The sequence below is a fragment of the Pseudoliparis swirei genome, chromosome 5 (genome assembly GCF_029220125.1).
Source record: "Pseudoliparis swirei isolate HS2019 ecotype Mariana Trench chromosome 5, NWPU_hadal_v1, whole genome shotgun sequence".
Taxonomy (NCBI): Eukaryota; Metazoa; Chordata; class Actinopteri; order Perciformes; family Liparidae; genus Pseudoliparis; species Pseudoliparis swirei.
The window spans coordinates 13894061-13914041 of NC_079392.1; the positions used below are offsets into that span (position 1 = coordinate 13894061).

Sequence of the window (19981 nt, forward strand, 5' to 3'; positions counted from 1 at the left end):
ACCTCAAATTGGCATTGACTAACTTGATTGACACTGACCGCACAGATTAACGTCAGTACAATTTGGTCAGCCGTCTGCAGATTGAGCAGCTCTGATGAGTGAGATGATTTTCATATTATGAGAGTAGTATCTTACATGTATTCTTGACTGTGTGTGATACAAATAAATAAAAAGAACTTCATTGCAAAACAGAGCTGACTGTACATTTGAGTCACAGCTAATTTTTAGCATTCTTTCCTTTTTCTTGCTTTTTATTTAAAAGATAGTCTGACACATTTATGTGGATCTATGAGCAGAAATGAAATCTGATATTTATAACTATGTTTTGATTATTGTGTAAATCACTTGAAGCTAAGAAATGTGTTTTCGTTAGCTCAGAATGAGCCCTTCGTATCTCCAGAGTAAGTAAGTAAGTAAGTAATTTATTTTCCATAGGTACATACATAACGTGTACATACTGACAGACATTAACAACAACAAAAAATGTACGAATGGAGGACCGTCCAAAGACCGAGGTCTGTAGGCTCCTCTGAGATGAGGAGTTGGACGTCCCCGCCCCGAACCCTTTAACCCCGCCCTCCCAACTACTACAGGCACACAGACAGTACACACACATATGGATCAAAACATAAAATGTCGTACAAGCAACAACAACAACAACAAAAACCAGAACAGGAAAAAGAAAACCAAAAGAAAACGAAAAAGAAAGAGACATAGTAAAAATAATAATAAAAGGCAAATGTGAACTACTGATAACTTAGAAAAAAAATAATATCACGAACATCAAATTATGTATATACATTTTATTTTAAATATCTTTCCTCTATTGTACTGTGCGAGGCGAATGGTGAGTGAGCAGAGAAGAGGAGGATTCAGTTGGCCGCAATCTTTGCCTCACTACGAGATCAAAGACCAAATCCGATGTGCCATGAGAGTAATAATGCATTACGTAATGCTGCCTTTGTTTATTTTTGTGTACTTTAAATGTGAGCTCCATTTCCCAGCCGGTCAATAAGTTGCGAGAAGGATCGGAATTTATTTTAATTACGTTATACAAATATTGTTATTACTCTAGTTATTCATCGAGAACAGACCTATGAAATGCAGCTTTCTCTTAATATTCTATTCCAAACAACTTTCTCTTTGATTGAGGGAAATACAAACCATCGTATTCCGTTTCAAAGGGTTCACCTGCCCAGTAAAAGAGCACAAATGAAAACTAAATATTGGAAGTAGATCAATAACAACATTTGACCAGAATAGAAAAATTCCAATATTCATGGTGCCTACCATTAAGATTTTTGAAATGTTCAAAAATCCTGAATTTTATTTTATTACTAACATCTTCTTCCTTATGATACCTCACCCTGCTCTGTTCACCACTGACTGTGCTGGATGCCAACTGGTCAAAGAGTCTTGTAAATGAACAACGTGTCCACGTGCACACGTGAGTGAAGATCCAGCCCAGCACTCACTGGACCACTAAAGCTTTCCAATACATTCAAGCTGCCGTGCTGTACATGCCCGTACACATACATAGAGGTCACTCACAGATTCGTGGTCCGTCAAGTCAGCCAGAACAAAGCAGCGGTACTGCTGCTGGCCAGGGAGGGCTTTGTTGTAGTAGCCGTTGTACGTCTTCTCGTCACCCAGAGTGAAGATCTCAGGCAGAGCGTCCAGCTTGGCAGCGATGTAGGGCTGCAGGAGGTCCTGGCTCTGTCTCTTCCGTCTCTGCAGACTGCCGTCGGCCCCGGCCTCCAGGAGCTGCCGGAAGGATGACACAACAGGTGACTTTGGGACAAGCATAACTTGACACAACATAACATGACAGAAAGTAATCATGTGCTGGAGCTTCACGCTCCGACCTCCACATGGAGGCCAGAGGACAGTGATGGGTTCTTCCCATATTATTTCTGATATGTGACTTTTGTTGTTGCTGATCCTGTCCAAATCCTGCAACTTTGAATTCTGATCCAATTCAATTCTTCACCCCCTAATGATTTCCTACGAACCCGGTCAAAATTGATTTGCACCATTAAGTATTTGGATTCCTATTACTTGCAATCTTGTGCTATGAACAGTGCTTTTGCATCATCGTCATTCCTAACGCAAGACGCATGTATGTCCAAGATGCTTTGTGGAAATAATACACTGTGCTATCCTGGTCATATGGAGAGGCTATAGAGAAGAGCAGACTCATTTGCTGATATTTTTTAATTGTGCTACTAACAATCTTTCTTTCACCATAGATCAGCATTAAAGTTTGCCAATTTCTACACTTAACGTGTAACAAGGGGAACAACAATACTATTGAGACTAGGATTTACAGCAAAACAAAGCTGAGGAAAAACAACAACAGCTCACCTGCAATATTCCAACTGGACAAATATTGAGAGTGAATAGAAACTGCAGTACTGTTCCAGGTTTCCAGTCCAAAGTTGTTAAAATAATGGTGCTTCTAACGTAGGGGACACTCCTCAGCAAGGAATCCCTGTTTGTGAAGAAGAGCGACCACAACTTTTCTAGCAAATATCCTCCCCTATCTTATATTTAGCTCCCTTGATCACAATCTGAGAAATGTGTTCATTCTGAAACTTGAAAATCACCAAACACATTTGTCACTGACTTAATCTAAAGACCCCCCCCCCCCATCCCCACATGTGCACATGTTCTTATTTGTGTCCATGTATGGGTAAAACACATACATTGTGCAAACTAAAAGAGCATTTCAGGACTCAACACAAAACTGCAATACACACACAAAACATGGATTATGCTCATGCTCAGCACTATGTTCTGCAGCCTCATTAAATCTCTGGGGAATAGAACAGATGTCTCCCTCTCCTGGAGGTGGTGGCATTATCAACTCACTGCTCCAGAGAGGAATATTGGATCACACTCTTAACACAGCTGAGCCTTAATAAAGATCTGAACATGTCATGTTTCATCTAATCCATTACACTTGATGGATGCAGCACTTTTTGTATTGGCCGACCACAACGCAAACACAACTCCACGTGGCAAAGAGCACAGAGACTGATGCTGCATTCATGGCAACTCGGAACTCGAAGATAGCAAACCTCCGACAAAAATATGTCACGGCCAAGCCATGCCTCCTGCCTCTACTGTGTGTGTGTGGTGGGGGCGTGGCTCCAGACTGATCTCGTCCTGGCTCCCTGATTACACCAGCCTCACCTGCTCAGGCAAACAAGCTGGCTTCAATCCACTAATCACCCTGCTGTGTATCTACCGGTTCCTCAGCCACTCATTGCCTTAGCTGACCTGGTAGTGGCTGCTCTGTTGACAATTTACTTCAGAGATTGTTTACCTTGCCTCTGACCCTGTCTTTTCTGTTCTCACAGTTATCCGTTCCCCTCGTCTGTCTGCCACTCCCTCCCTGGATTCCCTCGCCATTCCCCGATTGTTCCTTTCTGTTTCCCTGACCATCAACTACTTTCCCCTTCAACTCCCTGGTCTGCGTTTGGGTCAACTGTTAAAATTACAACCTCATAGTTGTCCAGAACGCAGCATAAATAAACACAAACAGGCGGGAGCGTAGCATTTATTAACTAGTGCTATCGCTAGTTGGGTTAATGTGCTAACGTACTCTGCTAATGTTGGCTCCACGGGTTTAAATGTAGAAACGTGAATCTCTTTCCAATCTCGCTGGGTAATGAGTATCACTATTACCGTAACGAGCTCCAAGGCCACTCAACCAGCATTAAAAGAAAGAATATCTGGACAATCGCATGAAAAAACTCTTCTCGCTAGCACATATATGCAATGCATCCTTGTAATTATGAAGGCCCTATGGTGCTCTGTACACTCTCTTTCTGCAGGCCTGCTGCCATGTTGTCTGCTGCTGTTCATGGAGCATTTTAAACGCCCCAACTCCAACTCCGCATCCGCCTGTGGGCTCTGACCGTCACCCCTCACGCCCTGCGGTGCAGAGCTCAGTGTTTACTTTTAGGTAGAGACAACGTCAGAGCCTGGCAGCCAAATTTAATGCTGCATATTTTCTAATCCACTCAATAATCTATTCCATATGTGTTTGCTGACTGTAATAACTCAAATCAATGAGCTGTGACCTGGGTGTGGAATCACACCAATCTCACAGAGACCTGTCCTGTATTTATTTAATCTAAATGCTAAATTCCACCCAACAAATTCAAGCCAGAAAGTCCCTGCACTGACACACTCCCTTTGGTGAACCAAAAGGTAAAACTTATCAAAGGAGGCGGTAAACGCATTCACACTGACGATAGAATGGAGTTGATCCATCCTTGTGGGAAGTGTTGACGCTGCGTTCGATCTGCCTGCTCTCGGGGGCGGATAAACAAAGGATTGCTAAACCTGCCCAAATAAGACAAAAATAAACCCTGTGACCTCAAAGTACCCGCAAAGGGAGACAACACAGCTCGAACTCTCCTGCCAAGCAAATGGCATCTCTCTCTGCTCCTGTGCTGTTTGCACTTGAATATTAATGAGGTATTATGCCGATATTTGGTGCAAAATCATCCCCTTTCTAGGCAAGTGAGCCTCAATGCAATCACAGAGTTGTTGGTAACCAAAGCACATCTATAAGGGGTGTCACGCCTTGACTTTTTTCAGCACTCATGGCCTGTTGCTGGGAATTGTAAGGAATGATTCTGCCTCTAATTTCAATCAAAATCAGCAAATTACACGCAGCAGCAAAACTGTATGGATGTGTTTGTTCTTTAATATGATTAGCAGACCTTTTGTGATCCAGACCGTGAGACGGTAATTCATGGTGCTATCATCAACCGCAATGATGTTCTTTGTGAATTGGCCCATCGGCGTTCTACTTCCTCTTAAGTAGAGCGAAAAAAACTATCAAGACTACAGCAAACAAACCTGGCATATGTGAAGCCTTATCCCCTAATACTGATAACAAGTTATCAAATGTATATCTTTGTATTCACAAGACACGTGTGAACACTTTGCCAACACTTTGACATGCATACTATTTATCAAGAGAGACTGATGTCTATCAGGACACACATCCAGAGGAGAAACTGGAGGATTTAGATAATAAGATACCTCCATGGCTGTAGGCCATTATCTGCTTAAGTTTTCCATAGATGTATTCATGGGACACGATTTCCTTTTTTATTTCCACAATGCAACCGGAGAGAAAATTAGTGACTATGCTCATAACTGGGGCGTGGTTCCAACTGTCTTCAGATAAAGTAATAAATGCAATGACCACTCAACACAGGAAAGATTCTGGGGAGCACAATCCAGTGCAGTTGCTCATTAGAGGCTGCGCATGTAAATGGCCTCAAGAGCAGCCTGTTCACCTGCAGGTTAGAAGCACTTGGAAGTGAAACACGAAACACATGGCTAATGGATTTTCACCGACAGGCGGTAATAACAGTATATACATTTGCAGCAAAAGAGATCTGTTGCTGATCCTTCTATCGACATTGCCGAACATTCAAATGTAACTCTTGCCCATTCATATTTTGGGGAATACATTTTTTAAATCGAAACATCACTTTTTGTATCTAACAAATAGAAGGAGGCGTTGACCAGTAAAAGGCCAGTGCTATTAGCCTAGTAGGAGACGATTAGAGTTGTGGGAATGGTAACACCATATTAGATTCAGCTTCATATATTAAAATGAATAATACACAGTTAAATATGATTGAGTAAAAGTATGTTGGACTTTTGGAGATATCTTTTGCAGGTCCATAATCAAGGTAGTGTTTATCAAAGCAGAATTTTCAGACTTGCAAGAACCTTGATCGGCCTTCTTGTGACACCACCATTACATATTTAGAATAAGTCACCTCTGGCCAGATCCTCCTCAAATTGAACAACATCAATAAACCTTGCAACGCTTTCACTGTATATACTTTATAACTTTTCTTTGGTGCCATCACTAGCCTCCATTACCAACTTTGTACACACAACATTTGATGGTCAGACTGTCATAAATCTTCTGGGTCCTTAGATCATGAAGCATCATGTATTGTTCTAATCCTGTTGCCTTGCCTTTAGCTCTTTAAGCCAAAAACAAAATCATACAAACATATTACACAACACAACAAGCTGATTGCTCTAAACAGTCTCTCAGCCTATGCATGGTCCCCAGAGGAAGATCCCTATAAAATGTGATGACCCATGACCTCCCCATGCCCATCAGCGATTTCAAGTGTTATATTTTCAGTCCTCCTAACAGAAGGGCTGTCAGAATAGTGTGATCGTCAGCATGTTTAGCCCACCCAATGTTTTCATTGCTGAGGGAGCTTCAGCAATGTAGTCCTGGTGGCTGTGAGTTTAGTTTAAGCAATACAGCAAATACCATGCAATACTATCATGCCGTGCTGTAAACAGACACACAAGACATATTGTCATGTCACAGTAGGAAGAACACAGGTGAAAATGATGTAATGAAAGCTGGCTCTGGCTGTATTCCAATCAAGCTGCTTGGGTTTCAGGGTCCTGGCTCACTGTTACACTGCTGTAGCTTATCGGGACACTCGGATAGAACAGAACCATTGTTAATATAATTAGTGAAAACTATGCTTTACCTGCTATCACGAGCAGTTCCCTGTTTTCCTTGCATCACACGCTCTACCAGCATGTTTCACATGCGTGTCTAAAGCATGTGGGCGTGTCCACACAAAGAGGTCGGAAATGCAAATTTGAATTGTAATCGTTGCTTGGCTTCACACGCTTCTACGGATCAAACATTTGTTGAGTTAACTTAAATGCAGCATGGAAGAAAGTCTCGGAAATGTTGCCAATAAACCGCTTCCAAACAAAGTGGAATTAAAATGTAGGTTTTTATCCAAACAGGTTGCTTTGCAAATGTTTTTTCAGAACGGTTTCCATTGGGGCGCAACGATAAACACAAAATATGCCTCGTGCTGATTTTTCAGCACTTTTGCTGATACAGTGTTTTGAAATCAGATTCAAGCAAACTGAAAGCACAAACCTATAAATCAATCGCTTGTTTCAGGCTGATGATTGCCTCCTGTTTGTGAACATGTGTTGTTTATTGAGGTTTGACATGAGGATAATTAATGTGTTATATAAAGATATATGTACTGATTGTCCATACGTTTCTGTAACTTGAGGCGTAGAAGAACAAAAGGTACCATTAGTCATAACTGCTCCGTGATTAACTCCACCCAAGCCTGAGCTTAGTTGAAAATGGAATGGTTTGAGTTTTTGGTAGTTGCTTTTAGGGGCCTCGAGTCGACTCGAGGGAGACTTTGTCCCTTTTACATGGCGAACACAAGTACGCGTCAACTCACCTCATGGATGTCCATGTCTTCGGGGTTCTCCCATCTTCTCAGAGAAACCGGGGTGATAGGGACAACCACTATGTAGTAGCACCTGTATCAAACACAGTGACACACCTGCGTTACACACCATATGCCTTGTGTACACACACACACACACACACACACACACACACACACCACTTCAATGCAGGCATGAAAACGGGTCAGGGGTGAAAAAGGTGAGGAGGATAGGCGCGCGGGGGTGCTGGTGGTGACTTCCACGAACATCGATGTTGGACGTTGTATGATAATCTATAGGTCCTCCATTCTGACACCAAGTCAGTGATCGGGCCCTATAATACTATAATAATAGTAATATTGTGTATAATATGGTAATTCATGAACCAACTTCCTTTTTTTGTTGTTGGCGTGAACAAGTCTTCAAGTCTTGTGCTCTGCTGAGCCATGAGTCTGTTCCTCGAGTCTGTTCTGCCTCTACCTGGTTGTCACGATCTTCTATACCATACCTGCCATAAATATCATGATACAATACCATAAAAACAGTATACCATAAATACGATACTGGTATATGTATCTATAATAGTAATAAATAAAATATCTGTATGGTTCACTTTTTCAACACTTAACAAATAGCAGTAATATTAGTATTAATACAGCAAGATATTAATGAAACTACATGGAGCCATCATAGCATTGATCATTGATGATACACTATGAGGCCGTTAGTCTCTGACCAGAGGATACAGAGTTCATCAGGAAGAGCAGCTGTAGAGTTACAGAACTTTACAGACTGAACTTAAACATTTCACTTCTGGCATCTTTTTTTATTTTTATTTTTAAAGCCGAAAATTCCGCCACTTAAGGCCCCTCGCTGTGAGCGCTGCGCGTGCAAACAACTTGACACGGAGCAGCGCGTGCGCTCTGATCGCTCTTTTAATTAAGTATTGAGACTAAAAATATGCTAAATCACATCGCTCTTAACGTACGGGTACTTTGTTAGCATCGCTCCACCGTGCAGCGCGACAGCAGCAGAAGTAGCGTCTAACATTCAAGCTAACCTAAACCACCAAACGCTGAAGACATCTTGACGCTGATTCGCCGAGACGCGACACGTCCATCAAAGATGTTTTATTGCGAAGAGCAACACTTCACAGTTTCTCCGCGTCCCACTCCAATCTCATAAACGCCGGCCGGCCAATTGACCCCCCCCTACCCCAAAACAAAAACTCTTCGGATCTACACGATTCACGTAAATCACCTATTTTGGTTTCAAAACGGCGAATTTCGCCGAAAGGTGAGGGATTCTCATGCCTGTCAATGGGATGTACACGCCCTTGTATTTCAGTCATCTGTCGGTTATGTTTACAATGTTTTCAAATATCTTTTACAGACTTTATATATTCATGTCTACTCTTCTCCTAACACTGATGGGATATGTTTGCTAATGAAAAGGTCTGGGTCAGGCATTCATATAGAAATAGTATTAGTTATTTTGTTTTCTCCATCAGACCCACTTCTCTTTTTACAGCCGACATGTGGGCAATTTCTTTTGAGAAACAAACACTTGAAACACAATTAAGTCAAAGTAATTTGCAGCGCCTGTCTCCTCGATCGAGCTGGGTAATAATACAAAAGTAACCTTCCACTGAATTGCAGCCTTTACATTTGGGATTCTCTTTGATCAACTGTAGTTTAAAAGCTCAACACTTAAATAAATTGCTTTTTAGTGTCAGGAGAGAGCTCAGGAAGGGCACCAGGGTTATTGTTAGCATGGCCATGTGGTTATAATCATGGCGTTGTTGTGTTGTGGGAATGAATATTTAGTTTGCTTCTGAAACTCTGACCTGAAAGAACTCTCTGCTGCAGCGGATAATTGGCTGGTTATGAACGGGCTAGCACAGAAGACGAAGTAAATAAACCAGGCTTGTAATGGCTGCAGACAAGCTGAGCTATTGATTTACTCCAACACACATTGTCCGTGTGCATCGTGTGTGTGTCTCCGCTTGACTTAGCCTCTCTGCTGTGCGCCGAGAGGCCTTTTAAGGTCTTCACACTGCTCGTACACCTAGGGAAGAATTCACAAAAGGATTGTGCTGCTTCTGCGACCACTAATCCTGCACAAATAAGCCAAAAGAGGAGAGTGTAGTTCACAAAGCACCCACAAAGGATGAAAGGCAACTTACACCTGTGCTGCCGAGCAACTATCTTGGTGCTCCTGTGCTAATGGTAGGTTTTATAGATGCAGAGATTTAGTGCAACATCGGCTCCTTTCTATGCAAACTTTTCAAAGATTAGCTCTAATAGCCATACACAGTCACAGTAAAATGGTTACTGTTGATGACATGATGTCAGTTGTGTCATGAGAGTTACATGAATACAGCTCACCTACCTGTCATATTTGACAATTGCATGCTTACAGTATGTATGCTTTGGTAAGCTAACCATGTCCTCATTTCAGCTCCGTACTTAATGCAGATGACAGGAGGTTGACATGCACGACAGGTAATGAGCACATTCCTATATGCTTTCCTCAGGCCATCAGGATTGTGAACTCCGACCTCCTCCCACCCCCCCACCCATACACCACAACTGCCCCTCTTAGGCACACACCCACACACACACACACACACACACACACTTGTATGTGTTTGTTGTTTTTTTTTGTAATGTACTTGTGTACTTGTTGTTGCACATTCCTACTGATGAGCACCACTTTCATTTCACTGTATGTGACTGTGTGTGTGAAAACAATCTTCTCTTGAGATGGCACATTTATAACTTGCCACCTGGATTATTTCATTTGGATTCAAAAACTGGCAAAACATTAGGCGTGTTTGCGCTGTAGTATCAACACGTCTTTGGTGATTCGGATCTTGAGAAGAGCCAGATAGCAGTTGCATAAATTCAATTCATGGTGCCATCAGTGGTGATGACTCTCTGTTGTGCTTGAAGCCCCTCCCCTTCATTAACTTATCATTATTTGGCTTGCAAACACATCCAGGTTGTGGTGCAGTGTCTCTGGAGCCTCATTTGACAGCATCTCATCTCATTCAAGACAGGTGCTGTTGGTTCAGCATCACTGCCTGCCATCATGAATCCCCACTTTAATGTATTCAGGGTCAGATTTCCTAACCACATTTTTCTGAACTTTTACTGGTCCTTTTACATTAAAAAAAAAACTGATCTGTTTTGTGTCACTGTTCATTAAAATATCTTTGTCAAATCTTGAGCACATTTAGATATACAAATACGTATCTTTAGAAATGAACACATTACTATATATCTTTTAATTTAGTGAGTATTTTTGTCACCTAACATTGTGTTTGGGCCCCAACGCAATGCATCCTGGTCCATGTGGCCAATGCCGGCAGGGTAACATTAACACTGATGTGACAGCCAGGTAAAAAAAAAAAATGTCCTTTAAGAATTCAGTAGTGGTTAACATTAAACAATTAAATAATTATTACAGCTATTTACTTTCAAACTGATAAAGAGGAGAGAAGACATCTCAGAGCACCCATGAAATCACGAGTCAGCCCTTATCTTTTCAAGATGGTTTCCACTCAGACAACCAAACGCACCTGACAGGGGCTTCAGGAGGCACCCTGGACAAACTGATGGTCACTTTGCCTCCATCCTCCCCATCGTGTTGGTATCGAGCTGGCTTCAACTTCAGCAGGTCTGGGGCTGTTCGAGTGGAAACCTGCTGCTGGAGGCCGCCGGCACTGTTCCCCCGGCTCATAAGCACGAAGGAATAATCCGTATCCGGCTGGAGCTGTGTAATCAACTTCCTCTTCAGGTTGCCTTGAACCTCCAAACTCTGCTGGTTATACAGGATCTGAAGACAGGATGAAGTTTCTTAAGAACACTCATGCAGTTTTGATTGTATTGGATTTTGAAAACACTACAGCACAGAGACAGCACTGGTGAAAAATACAAATGGCCACCTAATTGCATCAGATAAAGGACTCATCTCTGTCCTGGTTTTGTTCCACCTTAGTGCTGCATTTGACACCATTGACCATGACATCCTATCACAGAGACTGGATCAGTCAATTTGCATTAAAGGCGCCGCACTAAGTTGGTTTAAATCCTATTTATCAGATCAATCTTAGTTTGGATTTGTAAATGGTAAAGCCTGCATGACCACCAACTTTAGTCAGGGAGTTCCACAAGGTTCTGTGCTTGGACCAATATTATTTACCTTATACATGCTTCCTTTGTGGAATATTATCAGGGAATACTCCATTAACTTTATGCAGATGATACTCAATTATATCTATCGATCAAGCAAGAAGAAACCAAACAGCTCGCTAAACTTCAAGTATGTCATAAAAACATAGATGACCTGCAACTTCCTGGTGTCAAACTCAGACAAAACTGAAGTTATTTTACTCGGCCTAGAATACCTTAGAGATCAATTATCTGGTGATGTGGTTTCTGTAGACGGCATTGCTCTGGCATCCCTCGGCATTATCTTTGATCATGAATTTTACATTGTATTTCATTTAGTTGACGCTTAAAAAAAGTTAAGTGTCTTGCTCAAGGACACAACAACTAGAGTCGACGATCGAACAGTCGATCCTCTGATTGAAAGACGGACCTGCCAACCACTGACCCACAGTCGCCACGACTTGTCCTTTAACTCCCACATAAAGAACTGCCCTTTTCACCTACGTAATAGTTAAATAATCGGACACATCTTGTCTCAAAGAGATTACTGCAATTCCTTATTATCAGGCTGCTCTAATAAGTCTCTTAAATTCCTTCAGTTGATCCAGAATGCTGTAGCTTGTGTACTCATAAAAACTAAGAAAATAGATCACATTTATCCTGTATTAGCTGCTCTGGCTCCCTGGAAAATAAAAAAAAATGGAGGATATTCTTCTCTAATTCTTCCCCGAGGTATTTGTGCATTCTCCCCTCACAGGTTTCCATGAATCATGGCTGTGTCTGGAGCCGCTCCTGACTACTGGGCCCTGCCTGCTGCCTCATGGACCCGGTCTCCTGCTGATGCCCCTTCTCTCAATCTCGTTCTGTTAACATGGATCATGCATGGAGCACTTCAGTTTTGTTCTTAATGCAAATAGGAGATTGACATGAATCTCCTGAAGGACATGGATTAAGTGCTCGACAGTGATTATTGATGGCTGTTACAGCTTTCCAAGGACAACACTTTTTTTTTAAAAATACATTGATATTTATTAGTTTAATAAATAATGACATTACTTTGTGTAGCTTCGGTTCACTTAGTTGTATTATTGTCTTTTTTTAAAGTGCTGTGAGACTTAGTGACCTTGATGAGTCCCGTGTTCTCTGGTTTTGATTCTATGAAGCACAACAACACATTGTTTTGTGTTACAAGGGGCTATACAAAATAAAGTAGGATTTACTTGGTAATTATTATTTAGTTGCTGACCCATGGTCATAAACTTTTGTTTCTGCCTTTAGCTCATCATCAGAGCTGCACAGAGTGACAAGACGGACATGTCCCTTAACAAATAGCCAGTCATAAAGTTCAGCTACGGGCAGTTTAATATGGTGCAAATTGATTTTCTTGATGATTTATGTTGCAGCTGCTCCGTTAGGGAGTACAACAGAGAATATCTCAAATATGTCATATAAATGGAGAAAATGTTTGTATTACTGATTACATTATATTGATATCACCTCCTAACTACGGTTTTACTCTTAGAAATTAGGGTTCCAAATGGGTTCCTCCTGAAGAGCTCCAGTTCTTTTTAAGGATAGACCCCTTGCCTCTGGAGAAACCTTTTGTGAAGAAATGGTTTTTCAAGGGTTCTCTGTGATACCAAGGGTCTATTAAGGACACTTTTCATCTGAAATACCCCTTATGAAGGTTCTTCAATGATTCTTGGAGGCGTGGATGTAAAAAGGGAATGCTCACAATCCAGCCGACAGCCCCCAAACACTGTGATGGGAACCAAGAATGATGTGGGTTGCACTGAACCATATTACCTCTTTTAGGGTTGTAATTGTAACCCTTTGAATATAAAAGATTTCCCTTAGAACCCCCTGGTTAGGTTATAATTGTAACCGTTGGAATGTAAAAGGTTCCCAGTGGAACCCCCTCCCCTGGCTGGGTTCTAAATTAAACCCTTCAACAATGGAAAGGTTCTAGATAGAAATCTCAGAGAGGGTTCTGGATGGAACATTTCACAGATGGTTCTCGGTAGAACCCCCTCTAAGGGGTCCTTTTATAAAAGGTTCTATAAGGAACATGCATGAGGACATGCTTTATTTCTAACAGTGTACAATAAACCTTATTATCTACCCAACATGAAACGACAAACCATGTGTTCTATAACTCAGGACCGTGTCAGATTTTAGAAGGACGTACTTCAGATGCTTTTCTATCATCAGTCAGACTGGATAGTTATAATTTGATCTCCATCTGAAGTGGTGCATATTATTGTCTCAGAAGCAGTTTGATATGGAACCCGAGTATGAAATGAGATCTTGGTTTGCGTCTTTTGTCTCTACTGTCGAGCCATATCCGTTGATATTCACAAACATCTGACCACTTGGTTCTAGATTATCAGTAAGAAACCTCATTTTGTTAAATTCACCGTCTGCAGCTGGAAGCGTGAGAGGATCTTACCTTGAGAGGCACTTGGGATTTGTAGGTTTCTGGCACTTCCCAGGTCAGCAGGACAGAGGTTTTCATCACAGCCTTCACGGCAAAGTTCTTGGTGAACACTGAGGGAAGGTCTAGATGATTATTAGGTGGTTAATTTAATTGTGGATGCAAGTGAGATGATTCAAAGTAGAAGCTAAATTGAGCGATGTAAATTTATTATTTAGACAAAGTATCTTCTCAATTGTAGTGATTTTATTATTTATGTATAGCAATCATTTGGTGACTAATAGCAATGAAATGAAGCTGAAATATTTTTGATGCATCAATACTGGATCAAAAGAATGTCATATATAAAAAGTCACTAATGATTCCACACAAAATTAGATGGTAAAAAAATCTAATTGTGAATATGTGGCACCTCTAACCAAGTTTGGAATAAAATCATATATTTCATAGAACAAACACCAAATAACCAGAATACAAATTAGCTACTTATACCATGTACATTCTGGGATTTCTTTTTGTTATACTTTACATTTGAGATATACAATAATTACACAAGGACTAATATCAATGTAATTCAAAATAGCTCAAAAATATAAAGCTAGGTTTACACTCTTAGCAGACCTGTGAGTTTGTTATACGTTTGTTTTCAGTGTGTCTACATTAATGTTTCCAACAACAACTTGTAGAATGTCTGATCTCTTCCATGTAGTTGATTTAACACCTGTAGTTGTCGCGCTGCAGCAGGAATGAAATGCGTTTCATCTGCAGTTTCTGATTTTAGAGGGGCTGAGTGAAATTTTACATGACAGACAGCAGCAGCAACTTCATTGATTATTCAAATGTCCCGACACAGCGACTGGCTTAGTGAGGGACAGTAACAACACTCCTAAATATATTGTATCCCGAATTTAAAAAAGCAATTGAAAATGCTGTGTTTTATGGGAACGTCAATTTTAGGAAACAGGGCTCGTTAAAATTGTGTTTTTCAAAACATGGATTGCTATCATGCATATTCCATAAACTAATGTAAGTCTTCTTGACCTCTTTTAAATCCATCAGGGCATTTTGATTATTTTTATGTATTAAGTCCAAACTCTGTTTTCCTCTGGAGAGTCAAAATATGTGGATTGTTACAGTAGGGGGATTACCAAACCCCATTGTACATGTTTGTTAAAACATAAGGACTGATCATTTTCTTTTTGTCAATAAGAACTCAGGATTTTGCACTTGGTCTCATTTATGTTCAACATTTTTAAGAAGAGTTGAAATGTACCAATTAGCATTTATTTGTGTGGATTTTGATTGGATGACTGAAAGCTGACCTGATACTCCAGCACCTCCAGCTCCACTATAGCAGCTCCCTGTTCATTACGGTCAGTACTGAAGCTCACCTACTCATAAAGTATTCAGCCTTTCCTCCACATTGTGCTAAGCTGCACTTGTGGTTACCAACATTTCAAAAACGTGCATTTTTTCCCTGTGTTTCAGGAAAATAAATGTCCAAATCATGGAATAATGTACGGAGTCTCACCTGGCATGGAGGTGGACATGGTCCGACTCTGAATGCTGGGGCTGATGGGTCCCCCCCCCTTGCTTGTGAAGGCTTGGACTCTGATGTCGTAGGTTGTGTCTGGCTGCAAGCCTTGGACGGTCATCTGCGTTTCTGTGGTGCTATTGGTGTTGTTGTGCTGGCTGTTGATATCTCGGTACACCACATCGTACTTCACAATCTTCCCGTTCCTCTTAGCCAGAGGAGGGGGCTCCCAGGCCAGGTTGGTGGAGGTGGCGGTCAGACCGACCACGCTCAGATTCTGGGGATAGCTGCTGGGAACCTCCTCGGGGGTGCTGATCTCCTTCACGTACTCCTCCCCATTGCCCGCTCGGTTTTTGCCACACAGTTTGAAGATGTAGGTGGCTCCCTTGTGGAGGCCGGTCACTGTGAAATGATCGTCTGCCTTCCTGAAGTCTTTGATGGTGAAAGCCTCCTCCTCGGCCCTCTTATACTGCAGCTGGTATCCCATGTGCTCCCCAACCATCTCCTTGGGAGGCTGCCACTGGATCAGGGCCGTGTTCCCTATGGTGGTGCTGATCATCATAGTGGGCTTGCCAGGCACTAGGAGACATTCCCATATCTTGATTACACTTAAGACGCCTCCATTCAATACATGTACACTAAAATGACTCTTGAAGAAGAAGAAGAAGAATATACACTTTTATTAATCCCTTTAACCCATCCTTAGTTATAAATGGGGTTCAGTGCACTTGCAACTAAAAGGTACAGTGTGTAGCATTTTGGGTGGTCTATTGTCAGCATTCATCAAATATTTAGAACTACGCTTTTATTCGTGTATAATCACCTGGAATTAAGAATCGTTGTGTTTCGGTAAGCTTAGAATGAGCCCTTTGTAACTAGTTTTATTACGATACATCACATCTTGAAAAAGACAACAAGCAGTCGGAGGATCAAACATGCGGAGAGATTAGCTAAAGCTTTATTGGAAGGACAAGCCAAAGGTTAACATACAAATAATGTCGAAACAATCCCTCATGGCACGGTGAAAAAGTGTGTGTCGTTTACAGTGAGTCAAAGTGACTCTGAAATCTAGTTTGCAACCTAAAATTAATGTTTATAATGGACAGTCGGAGTTGAGATTTCAACAGTAACCAATTTGCTTCTTCTTTAAAATAAATTGGAGATTTGTGGCTAGCAATTAAAATAAAGAAATACAAAACAAAGCTTTTCTCTTAACTATAACCTTTATAACAGTGTTGTAGTCATGACCAAGACCAGAGTGTAGTGAAACCAAGACCAAGACATTGAGGGGTTGAGACAAAGTCAGAGATGACAAACGAACATGCAAACCATCAGCCCTCCTCTCACTGATCTGAAAGATCCACATTCATATAAAAACAACCATGGAAAACCATTGAGAATTCCTCTTCATTCACCTCTATTTCCCCCTTATATACTGTACATGTGTGTATGTAGTATGGTACCATTAGAAATATATTGATACAATAATCAAAAGGAATTGCAGAGGTGAATTATATTAAAATGTTAACAATTCAATTAGAGACTAACACTACTTTAAAGCATGATGAAAAATGTTTCCTTACCTGAACAAAGTTTTGGTTTTGAACCCACACTGTTTTGTCTAAATCTAATCACACCACAACAATAGTGGTTGTCAGAAACAGTAAACCGTTAAGATGGGGGGGAACAAAAAGTAAAAACTTTCATTTCACACCTGCTCCTGTGGTGGTAACCACCTTGGCCTTGCTGCGAGATCCATCGCCTTTGGTGGTATAAGCAGCAACAGTCACCGAGTAGGTCGTCTCTGGCAGCAGACCTGTTACAACAGCCTCCTGTGAGGTCGAGAGAGACAGAGAAAAAGAAGATAAAGAAAGAGGGATGGATACAGAGAAGAATGGAATCAGAGGGAAAGAGGCAACATTCAGGTCGAGACAATGGCCTCAGTTGCATTATTGTGCTGTCAGCCAGTTCATGTTGCAAAGCAAATGAGACATGGTAAGTGACAAAACACTATTAAAGAGTCAAGTGAGGGTCGTGAATGTAAAGCTGGAGTGCACTTCTATAATATCCTGAATGCACTTCATGGTTTCTAGTCCTTGACGGTGCTGTTAGATCGTGTGAAAGCGGTGGCAGGTAGAGAGTCTATAAACTGTGAACGATTTTCACCGAGAGCATTGGACAGTTCATCCTTATTTGTTTGAAGACAAGTTTGACTAACCAGGAGGTATATTTACAACATGTTGCTGTCTCCTTGCTGTAAGATATGTACAATGTTATTTGTCTGTAAATATTAAATATCCCCTTATTGGTTTTAACAAGATTACATCAACGTCAAAGAACTGCAGTTGGCGATGAGCCAGCTGACTAACATTGGCATGTTTACAGAAGTGATGATTCATTAATTAATGTGTGTTGTTCTATTTATAAAAAAATGTAAATGAATGAAATTGTTTTCTGAATATGTAAGGCATTGATTAGGAGTGACAGCAATGAGTGCAGAAAATATACTATGCTAACGCCACAATGCACAGGGTCCACTGGATCTACGCTGCAGTGAGTATGTCGTGAAAGTCACAGCAGACGCAAGGTGGTTTCAGATCGGAAGAAGTTTTTCATAGTTCTAGGAATTCCCTTTTTATTGTGTCCGCACCGCAAGAATGAAGGAACCATCATAGTCCTCAGAACAATCTTGCATAACTTTTTTAGCTACAACACCAGAATAACCATGTATACGGTGCCTTTCTGGAAATGTGAGATCAGCGTTCCTATTGGCCGATGTGATTGCATTAAAAGAAAAAGGCCCTTGATGGTAACTCATTCCTCAAGGAGCCCCCCAGAAAAGTTTGGTCCGAAACGGCCTTGAGCCTCAGCTGACTGCATGAACCAGGTACCAGGCCTAGCTTTACTAAGATCATCATCTATTTTCATATAGCTCTAATAAACTGGTCATGTCACACTCCTCATTCCCATATGACTCACACATGCACGCAGGGTTGAATATAGAAAGCACTCAAAGGCAAAGGCGCTTCAGATGCACATCAAACCCGATATGTCCCCTTAAGAAAACATCTGCCCACACGCATCACAGAGCACACGTTCATGCATGCTCCACCACGGCTCAAACATGCCTCGTTAATACAGCTACATGCATTCTGTCAGCTGCTGGGAGTCCATTAAAAGCCTTTGGAAAATGCCCGTTCCTCTCAGATAGCAGAGCATTATTTTCTAGTGGTGCTCGTGAGTGATGAGTGGAGAGCAGCTGCAGAGATGAAGCAGCTTGTGATGAGAGAAACGTGGCACTCGGATGGTGGTGGAGGTGTGGGTACGTTATGATAGTTCCAGCAGAGAACACCCAGCAGGTTATATCTCCCTCCATCAGACTGGCGCCTCCGCCTACAGCCTCGGGCTCGCGAGGCCCTGCCAGAGCAGCCAGGGGTTCCAGCGACAACCAACGCTCTAATTATTATTTCATGGATGGCAATTTTGTATCCATCACAGGATGTTTAAAAAGGTTCTTCTGTGCATTTAAAAAAGCAGACAAGCACGGGGCAGAATTCAGCTGGAGCCTAAAGTTAAGATACGACCCTCCCTCCCTCCTGTGTCTTCTCTGTGTGGCTAATAAGGGGAAAGATAAGAGGGAAATGTGACTCATGTGAATCTACTGAAGTCCTATAAACCCTCATTATTTTAATCTGGTGGTGTTCCTTTTCACTTCTGCTGCCAGAAACGTTCATGCATTTGGCAAAGAGAATGAAAAAAATAATCTAGTTTGTCTTTCATCTGCCTTTTTTCACACAGCAAGCCGGAGTCTGTGGGGATGAATTCCCTAGGACGGAACAGATGAAACATTTTACATTAAGGAGGTACATTTCTAGTTTAACGGGAGCCAATCAATTGGCAGTGACTTCCTGTGTGTCAAACATCAAATGCCGCTGTCCTCCACCTCCTTTTTCAAGCATTATCACCGGGATATGTCAGATTTAAGGTTTCATATAATTTGACATTTTAAATTGTATCCAGGGAACCACGGCTAATAACTTTTAAATTCTGCAAACTGATTAACCTTTAATAAAGGGCCTAAAGGCTGTCTGGGTTGCTTCCCAGAATTTCCCCACTAAAATTAGTGGGTAAATTTAGGTCTTTTTAAACACAAAAAATAGCCAAGTAAATGAATTAAACCTTTCCTTCGGACCGGTCCAGAGCAAAGATTACAGGCAAAACATTCAACAGCTCTCTGAAACATAGTGACAATTTACTCAAGTTTGACAATTTTGTCATCTGGTCTGCAGGTATAACCAAAAGCTGAAGAAGATATTTTTTGACCAAAATGTAACAACTTTCATGAAGTGAAAACACACCGTGAAAGGTTAACGTTCTAAGACGATAGTAGGGACAACTCTCAGAGAGGACAATGTTATTGATGCGACCTGTCAATCCCCTTGTATCCCCGCCCCTAAGTCCTACTCTGCTTTATGGTCTGTATGGACCATCATTTACTAAATGAACATTGCTGAACGTTCCATGGACCCTCATTTCTGACAACATGATAATCAGATTTTGACA

General features: G+C 41.4%; 1 protein-coding gene across 1 annotated transcript in view; it reads right to left on the bottom strand.

Moving 5' to 3' along the window:
• ptprfa (protein tyrosine phosphatase receptor type Fa) overlaps window positions 1-19981 on the bottom strand; it is a 114504-nt gene that overhangs the window by 55327 nt on the left and 39196 nt on the right. The window contains exons 7-12 of the mRNA XM_056414274.1: window positions 17133-17250; window positions 15416-15997; window positions 13900-13997; window positions 10859-11115; window positions 7287-7368; window positions 1552-1764 (exon numbers count right to left, since the gene is read on the bottom strand). Coding sequence (XP_056270249.1) covers window positions 1552-1764; window positions 7287-7368; window positions 10859-11115; window positions 13900-13997; window positions 15416-15997; window positions 17133-17250 — 1350 coding nt within the window. The remainder of the gene's footprint in view (window positions 1-1551; window positions 1765-7286; window positions 7369-10858; window positions 11116-13899; window positions 13998-15415; window positions 15998-17132; window positions 17251-19981) is intronic.